Source organism: Mus caroli, chromosome 3, assembly GCF_900094665.2.
Source record: "Mus caroli chromosome 3, CAROLI_EIJ_v1.1, whole genome shotgun sequence".
Lineage (NCBI taxonomy): Eukaryota > Metazoa > Chordata > Mammalia > Rodentia > Muridae > Mus > Mus caroli.
In genome coordinates, this window is record NC_034572.1 from 23,760,207 (window position 1) to 23,768,978 (window position 8,772).

At 41.2% G+C, this 8,772-nt stretch overlaps 1 protein-coding gene across 6 annotated transcripts in view; it reads left to right on the forward strand.

Annotated features, from left to right (window-relative positions):
- Nucleotides 1-8,772, forward strand: part of Tnik (TRAF2 and NCK interacting kinase) — a 400,539-nt gene that overhangs the window by 352,886 nt on the left and 38,881 nt on the right. For 3 of the 6 annotated variants that reach the window (XM_029475111.1, XM_029475112.1, XM_029475113.1), the window contains 2 exons: nt 533-556; nt 5,769-5,953. In XM_029475111.1, the coding sequence (XP_029330971.1) occupies nt 533-556; nt 5,769-5,953 (209 nt within the window). The remainder of the gene's footprint in view (nt 1-532; nt 557-5,768; nt 5,954-8,772) is intronic. The other 3 variants (XM_021158657.1, XM_021158658.1, XM_021158656.2) reach the window with 1 other exon arrangement.

Genomic DNA, 8,772 nt, shown 5'->3' on the forward strand with positions numbered 1-8,772 from the left:
CCCCTTGGTCTTGTAAACTTTATATGCCCCAGTACAGGGGAACACAAGGGCCAAGAAGTGGGAGTGGGTGGGTAGGAGAGTGGGTGGGGGAGGGTATGAGGGACTTTTGGGATAGCATTTGAAATGTAAATGAAGAAAATACCTAATTAAAAAAAAGAGCTAAATTTAAAAAAAAAAAAGAAAGAAGGAAAGGAAAGGAAAGGAAAGGAAAGGAAAGGAAAGGAAAGGAAAGGAAAGGAAAGGAAAGGAAAGGAAAGGAAAAAGTGCAACCTGGCTGAAACTTAAACTTGGTTTAAGTTTCTTAGATGCTGTCCTGTGAATGAATCTCAACTACTAGTTTTTGCATCTTAAAGTTGGGGAATTGCTAAGTAATAACAAAGGGGATTTGTATTGTTCTGGCCTGAGCTTTTCCTTGCCTGTCTGTCTGTATCAGTTTTCTAATAACAATGCCAATTTTGTGTCTAACCTGCTTCTTTTCTTCTGGCTTTTCCCTGACTGTGGATTCTTCTGAATTGGGTTCCTCTTGCCACAGAGCTATAAGAAAGCTATAGATGAGGTTAGTACTGCCATTTCTTGGTCATGCTTTCCTAAGATGTGAATATTGAACTTATTTCCTGTTGTTGACATTCAGAGAGGAAGCCAGTGGTATCATGGGGAAAAGTTCTTTTATACACACCCTTGTTTGGGAGAGGAGGGCTCCTTCAATAGAATCCAGCCTGAGACCCTCAGATCTACCCATAAAAAGCCCCAGAGTCCTTCACTAAGCAAAAATATTGCTTTCCCAGTGTCCCAACTGGGCAAAACACAGACATCAGTATTTTGGTTTCTCCTTCCAGTGCCGTCTAATCACAAACCTGTATTTTCCAGCCTTGCTAGGAGATGGCCCTCAGCAGTTTTACTAGCACACCTCAAATTTATAGTGTGTAATTTGTGAACAAGGAGCTACTGGTTATTGTTAGATTAATTTTGTGGGACATTAACAACACCATCAGCAGCAACATCAACCTTAGCTAATGAATCCGGGTTAGTTAAATGATCTATTTCCTTATCTGTGGAGACATTTTCCATTAGAAAAAAATAGATGGCTGTGTCCCTTGTAGATAGTTTGCTGAGGACAACTTCCCCACTGCTGTTTGTCAGACCCGCATGAACGCAGCAGAGTGCACTGGTTTTGAATCAGCAGGCCTCGCAATGGGTCCCGGATGCATGAAATGTAAGGCTCGCCATTACAGCTTTGAGGCTGAAGCTCTGCAAAGTATATTTTTGTGAAATTATATGGAAAAAGCCCTGGCTTCAGGAACCAGCAAGCTATATTTGAAGCTTGGCTACCTTCAATGAATGCTGGCTGGGATAAGTCTCATAATCTCAGTAATATGTACAATGGGACTAAATCTCATAATCTGTCAAATGGCAATAAAAATGTCTGCCGTTCTTTACTTACAAGATTGTTCAGGGTCTTAGGTTTCTGTGTGCAAAGGCATTGTTTAAAGTGGAGAGTGCTTTAGAAAGTCACTGTGATTGTTCAGGTTTGAGCCGTAGGTACGGTACTACCGTTTGCAATTAGGGTACCATGATTGTGTGAAGCTGATTCTCATCACAGCTGTGACTACCACAGCATCCACAGTGAGTCAGAAAGTCCCGCTCCTGGTTAAGGGGTTGCTGTTTATAAAGTAACCCTACTCCACATGTCTGCAGCCCAGGGACTGGTTATAACAACTCCGCTCCATTATTTGCTTTTCCCTTACAGTAGTAACAAGGATAGAGGGGCACGCAACTTTGTATCCGTTGCCCCCCCCTGAGAAGGAAAAGAGAGGAAATTATTTTCTGGTACTAGATACCATAGCTGCCAATTAAGTGGGATTCATATGAACAACTTAAGGGCTTGTACAAGTCCAGAAATTAGCATGGAAATGGCTGTTGTGAGAAAAAAGCTCTCCTGGGTTTCCTCTGGTAAGCCCAGGTGTTCCAGGTTTTTTGAAAATCACTCCATTTATTTTGATGTGTTCTACAACAATCTGATAGAGATGAGAGGGGCAGCTTCATGCCCAAACCTCTGGGACTGTGGATCAGAGCAAATGCCTCCCAGTGAACTGACACCCCTGGCCATTGACTACCACGGGCCTGGACCACTGAAACACAGGAAGATGGTCATGCCCGACCCAGCGGTTCTTAGCCATGGTTGCTACCCCCATCTTTTACTTAAGAGCTATTCAGCAAATCTCAACTCAGTTTTAGTTGTTACCCTTGAAAGTGGGAGGCAGCACTGGAGACAATTGTTGAGATACAGAAAAGGGGTGGAGCTAAACATTCTCAAATTCCCAAAAGGGGTGGAGCTAAACAGTCACCAATTCCCAAAAGGGGTGGGGCTAAACATCCTCCAGTTCCTAAAAGGGGTGGAGCAAAACGTCCTGCAACAAACCGGAATTCCTCACAATATAACGCCTCTGGCCCGAAATGGTGAAGGTGCTGGGCTGGGAAATATTGAGCTCAGTTTTAGCTCCCATCTTCTTCTGCAACTGTTTTCCTACTTGGATGACACAGAATGAAATGAAAAAAAGCCTCTAAACATCTTTTAAAAACTTATTTCTTATTATTGCTAATTTAGTCATTTAATTTTTCTCATAGTAATAAATGACAAAGGGTAGCTTTTAAATGGGCATTACTTTCCACTGTTCTGTGAAATTTTACCATGCTGCAGTTAGTTAATAAAACTTTTGAAAACAAATAACTTTTACTTTCCCATAACCGAATGCGTGGCCTGAAGTCTATGTGCAGAAGCAAACATTAGCGGTATGTTTAGGGTTTATTTTTAATCAGGTATAAAAAAATAATAATTAAACTGACAATTTCTAAAAATCACCCACTGATCGGTTGAAACTTAAATAATAATTATTTACTTTGCACCATAGGGGAAAAAAAACCCACAGTATTTTGCCATATTTCCTTATTAGTTAATATGTCCTCAAATATTTTTATGCTAAATAGCATTTTTATTTCTCCTCCCCTTTCAACACTTTTTAGCTTCAGGCTTGAGACAGCCAAGCAATAAATTACCATAAAAGGCTCATTATATAGAGGAAATTGGAATTGTCAGAGGATAAAGTGTCCGAAAAGGACCTGAGTCTGGTAGTGGCAATATTGTGTCATGTCTATTTTCTGCAACGTTGATATCGCCCATTGTCCTCGTAGTGAGCAAATGAAAACCCGAAGTTCAGCTGGCCACAGAGGCCACTGGCAGTGGAGGGTTAATTTTCTTTGGGGTATCATGTTTGATCACTTATTACTGCTACCTTGAAATGTACATCAGTTCCCACTCTCTAAGCTGCTACCAATTAAACTGAAATAGGTTTGCAATTATTTTGAATGTTTCAGGAAAAAGCTTTTTAATAACACCAGAATTAAAAAATTCTGATTAAAACCAAAATTATAAAGCAGGTCATAATTTTAAAGTGTTGCTAATTACAGTATTTATGGAAATGTAGGTCATTTTAGCAAGTGAAACTCTCTTTAACTTATTGGGTAAAGGACTTAACTAAATAATTCTAAATAGATTTTATTTTTTTGTTGTTTAATCTCTCTCTTATCTTATTTTGAAATGTTAGAGATGAGGTAGCCATGCCCCAAGGGGAAATGTATCAGTATTTTAAATAAGTCACAGTGGTAGTATTATATTTTACTTAGACTTTTTGATAATACAAACAAACTCCTTTAAACCATATTCTCTCTTTAAATTACAATAAAATATAGTTTTAATAAGTAACATTTTAAACATTAGTTATATTGTTTGATTGTATAACTTTATAAAAATCAAAATATGCAATAAATGTGTCTGATTTGTCCTTTTTGCTAGTTTGGAAGCTCGCTGTGTCCTCTTGCTTTCAGAGTCTTGACAAATGTGTGAACAGTTCGTCCCATAGTGCCCATCCAGCGTGTTCTCCATACTCCTTTTGTCTGATAAAGATAAATGTATCAGCAGCAATCAAGAGGAGATGTGCAGAAGGCTAAACCTAGATACTAGCCTTTCCTGGTTTGGGTGCATTGCCTAAGAAGCTAGTAGTATATTTGTATAAAATTCTCTGTGTGAGGAGGCTCTCCCCTTTCATAATATGTTGTCTTTAAACACTGTTAAGCCTTTTGGATCCCATCCTAGATTCACTTCCACAGATGGCGGAGACTGGGGTTGTGTGTCGGAGGGAGTGTGCGTGTATGGCGAAGTCCCAGCAAGTGCATTCAGGAATAGAGTGTAGCTGCCATTTCCAGAAGCTTGCCCTTCATGGGGCCTTAAGTCAGGTGGCTTCGGGACATTATCGCTTTCTGTTCAAGACATGAAAATAAAACTAAATGACTCTGACACATTCAGTTGACAGCTTGAATTTTCTAGATCTTAGTGATACGCCAGGGTGCTTGTTCCCTGAGTGTTAACCAAAGCAGTGGTGATTGACATGCAGCCACAGTGCAGGAATGCCATGGCCTATGGGTGCCTCAAAAGTCTAACTACCATTATCTATGCATGTTTATCATGATTTTTCTTCTGATTGGGATGATTACCTAACATCACTATGTCACAGAGGTTAATCTTACACCAGGTGAATTGGACAAATACATTTCTGGACTGAAATAAAGAGAGAATATGGCCAATTCTTTTTTTGAGAAAAAGAAATATGTGGGATTTAGTATTTTTCAACGAGTTTCTTTCTCCCTAACTCCCTGTCTCTCGCTGAATGCTTTGATTCCCACATGGGTCCCTAAATAGGGAGAAATGGTAAGACCAATGTCAAATTGCTTTTTCCTCATCTGCATGCTTCGTGCCATGGGCAGTTTAACCCATGCAAAGTAGAGCGGCCATGCTTCTGCAGAACTGCCTCCCTCCGCCTTGCTCTGAAAGCATGCCCATCAAAGGTAGTCAGACGTTCAGCACACTGTCTTGCACTATGCCTGGTGACTAAGCCTCGCCTCATCACATCCATAAGGCTCAAGGTCTCATCACCCTCATGAAAACTCGGAGGATTATGGCTTCCTTTGAGTGTTTCCACGCTCATTTCAGCATTTCTCGTAAGGGCTTCTGCCAGGTGACTGGAATTTAAAAGTTAAAGATAAAACATCTGCTGTTCTGGAAGAGAACTGTTCGTTTGTTTGTTTGTTTGTTCGTCTGTTTGTTTGTTTGTTTGTTGCTCCTCTTGATTAACATCCCTGTGGCTCTAAATTTCAGTGGCACTAGGATTTGGGGTGGGCTGTCATTTGATGTGGTACTTTTGTCTTTTGGGGAATGACTTCATACCAAATGAACCTTGCTATCTACTCTGTTGTATGATTGATGCTAGTTTTTGGTCCAGTAGCCCTCACAAGAGAGGAAAGGCCACCATGGCTTTGGGCAAGAATTCCAGGATACTTGGGGAACAAATTTGAATCCCATTTATTTTCCCATTCAACTCTGAGGGTGACCAACTTCACCCTCTCAAAATAAAAAGGGAACGCCACGTTTGTATGTATGCGCATGCACACAGCACGGCATGCACATATATGCACATGCATAGTCAGTCCCAGTATAACTATTGGTTTTGAACTAAGTTCGAATTGATTTCATCTCCCGTCTCTTAGCTTCTACAGACCACAAACATCGTTTTCGTAGTTCCATACAGTAACTGTGTTTGTCACAGTTCTCAATAGAGCTTCTTTTTTTTTCCTTGTTGCTTAAGCTGGAGCTGGCTGGGAGATACAGCTTTGGTTGTAACTACATTTCATATGCTTACAAATTTTTCTTTTTGTAGGATCTGACGGCATTAGCCAAAGAATTACGAGAACTCCGAATTGAAGAAACAAACCGCCCCCTGAAGAAGGTGACTGATTACTCTTCCTCCAGCGAGGAGTCGGAGAGCAGTGAGGAAGAAGAGGAAGATGGAGAGAGTGAGACACATGACGGGACGGTGGCTGTCAGTGACATACCCAGACTAATGTAAGAAATGTTTGTTGTTGTTGTTCTGAGATAGCATCTATATAGGTTGTGCCTGAGGGTGCCCTGAATTTCTGTGCTTGAGCTAGCCTCCTGTCTCAGGAGTAGCTGAGATAACAAGTACCAAGCCCCATGCCTAGATCGAGACTGTCACTTAAAAGAAGACTAGGAAGGAACCAAACCAAAGCATGAGAAACACTAGCTGGATACAAATCACACATAGGTCACTGGCAAAGAGAACTGATTTGGGGGAATTGAGTTCTTACTGGGACACAGTTGTATAACTATCTCTCTGCATAGACTCAGTCGCCTGGAGAGTGTAGTAGTACTTCTAGGCCTATGTATGCCCTGCCTGTCCATTGCTATTAGACACACTGTCCTTCAGGTGGCTCTTTCTTTGTTCTTTGCAGCTCTAAGACAAACAAGAATGAATGCGCATGGCAACAGATGTTAGCCCTGACTGACACACACACACACATACATGAAAGAATCAGGAGACAAATGAACATTTAAGGACATTCCAAGCGTTACAGTTTTTCACTCCATCTTCTTTGGCATCTTTTTTATTTGATCCCTTTTCTTTCTTTTTTTTTATGTGTATGTATGTATGTATGTGTTCATGTTGACATGTGTGCATTGTACATGCTATACATATGTGTGTGTCCATATAGAGGCCAGAAGTCAGTATTGGGTGTCATTCTTCAGATGCTGTTTGCCTTCTCTTTCAAGATGGGTTCTCTCCTTGGCCTGGTGCTCACTGGATCTCCTTGCCCCACATCCTCAGTCCCCAAGATTACAAATGTGTACAGCAGACCTGGCTTTCATGCTTTCACGGCAGTCCTTGTACTCACTGAGCCTCTCACAGGCATCTTCATGGACTCTTGTCAGATCTTCTCCATCTTATCTGTGTATACTTTGTCTCTATGTATGTCTGCCTATATTTCCCCAAGTCACAGTCTTGCTCTTGTCTTTCTTTCTTCCCCCAGAATGAACCGGAAGTTCCATGGGTTGTTTTGTTCACAGCAGTGGATTCTTGGGTTAGCTGTTTATATCCCATTCTTTTTTACTTTTCTAACCCCTCTGAGAATAAACACAAGGTGACCTTGCCCTGGTTTGCCCTAACACTGATGCAGTGCAACATTTCGTTCTCCATCTTCACTCTCATTCTTCTCCATTTCTTTGGGTTGGCTATCAGTATTTATCCCCAGAACATACTCTACTGACAGAAAATGTCACAAGACCATAATTATTGTCCTGCTCAATAGATTATAGGACAGGGTTAGCCAGTCTGGAGGACTGAGAGTTCTGAGAGGCAAATCCAATAACCTTCATTGTAAATCCATGCTTGTGATTTTACTGTTGGTTATTTAATTATTGACAGCTATAAATATGCTAAGATATGACATTTTGAAGACAATTTGTATTAAATTGTCTTTTAACAGCAAATAAAATTGTTCTAGAGGCAAAACTACTAAGCCAGAACAACTCAACAACACATGCTGATTGTTTCCATTTTGTCTTGACTCAGCACTGTTCAATTCTTCTAACATATGCTTAAAATTCCCTCTACTGGGCATACAGCTAGTGGGATAAAAGGTGATGATGAAATTAAAAGATTCCTAAAATTCCTACTACATGTTAAATGCTGTGCTGAGGGCAATGAACCACTGGAGGGTATGTACTTATATTCTGCCTTCAGAGTTCATATTCTTCTTTATAGGGAGAATGCAGGATAATCTAATCATTTGGGACAGATAATTGGGGGAAAATGTAATAGTATTGTAAGCCCTCATCATATTTTGTGAATGATTCTCCCCCTCCGTCTTCTAAAGGAGAACTAGAACGTACCTTTCAGGGCAGAACATCCATCTTGCTAACATTCCCCCAAACAGATCACATTGTGCTTCTCTGTGTCTTTCTGCTAGTCTGTTCTTTTGGATGTCACCTACCCACAGCATAGCCAGCTGTGAAGAGCCATCCTTCCTGACCCTACCTCCCAGGTCTCCATTCACGATTATCTCTCCAGGAGCCTAAGTTTGCATGTAGTATCTTGAGTCAGGATTGGCGCCGTCTCCCTGCTTGAGCTGAAGAGGTCCCTGAGGATGGGGATAGTGGCTGTAGGTTGACCAGATCTCTCAGGGATTAAGACTCCTCACTGCTCTTTCAGAAGATGGAGTACAGGCCTGATGCCTACATCAGGTGACTCACTATAGACTATAACTGCAGCTCCCAAGATCTGACACTCTCTCCTGGCCTCCACAATCACCCCTCACATGTGGCATATACTCACAAATGCATAGAAATGAAAATAATTTTTTAAATAAAACAGTGAAGTCCAGATGGTGACCATGTCCTTCTAAACGCAGATCATTTTGTACAGTCTTATACAATGCTGCATAGACAAGGATAGCCACATAGCTTTCTTTCCTTCTGTTCTCACTAAAACACCATGTATGCCCACCTACTGTGCTACTGTGGTGGCCCCTTTACAAGTCCTCTGCCCTCTTGTGCCTTCCATGCTCTGGGATGACTGGCCGCCATGCTTTATCTGTCAGTCTCTACAAGCCCTTTCACCCCTGAAACCAATGATGAAACTTCAGCATCCATACAAATGCTGTAGCCCTTCTCCAGTACATCTTTTTCTTTTGGGTAACAATACCCCCCCATCTCTCTCTCTCTCTCTCTCTCTCTCTCTCTCTCTCTCTCTCTCTCTCTCTCTCTCTCTTTGCTGTGGAGTAGATCTGTAACACTCTCATGCTCTTATGGAGACTGACCACTTTAGTTGAGGAAGAATATCTTGCCCACCTTTTCTATCCACTAAG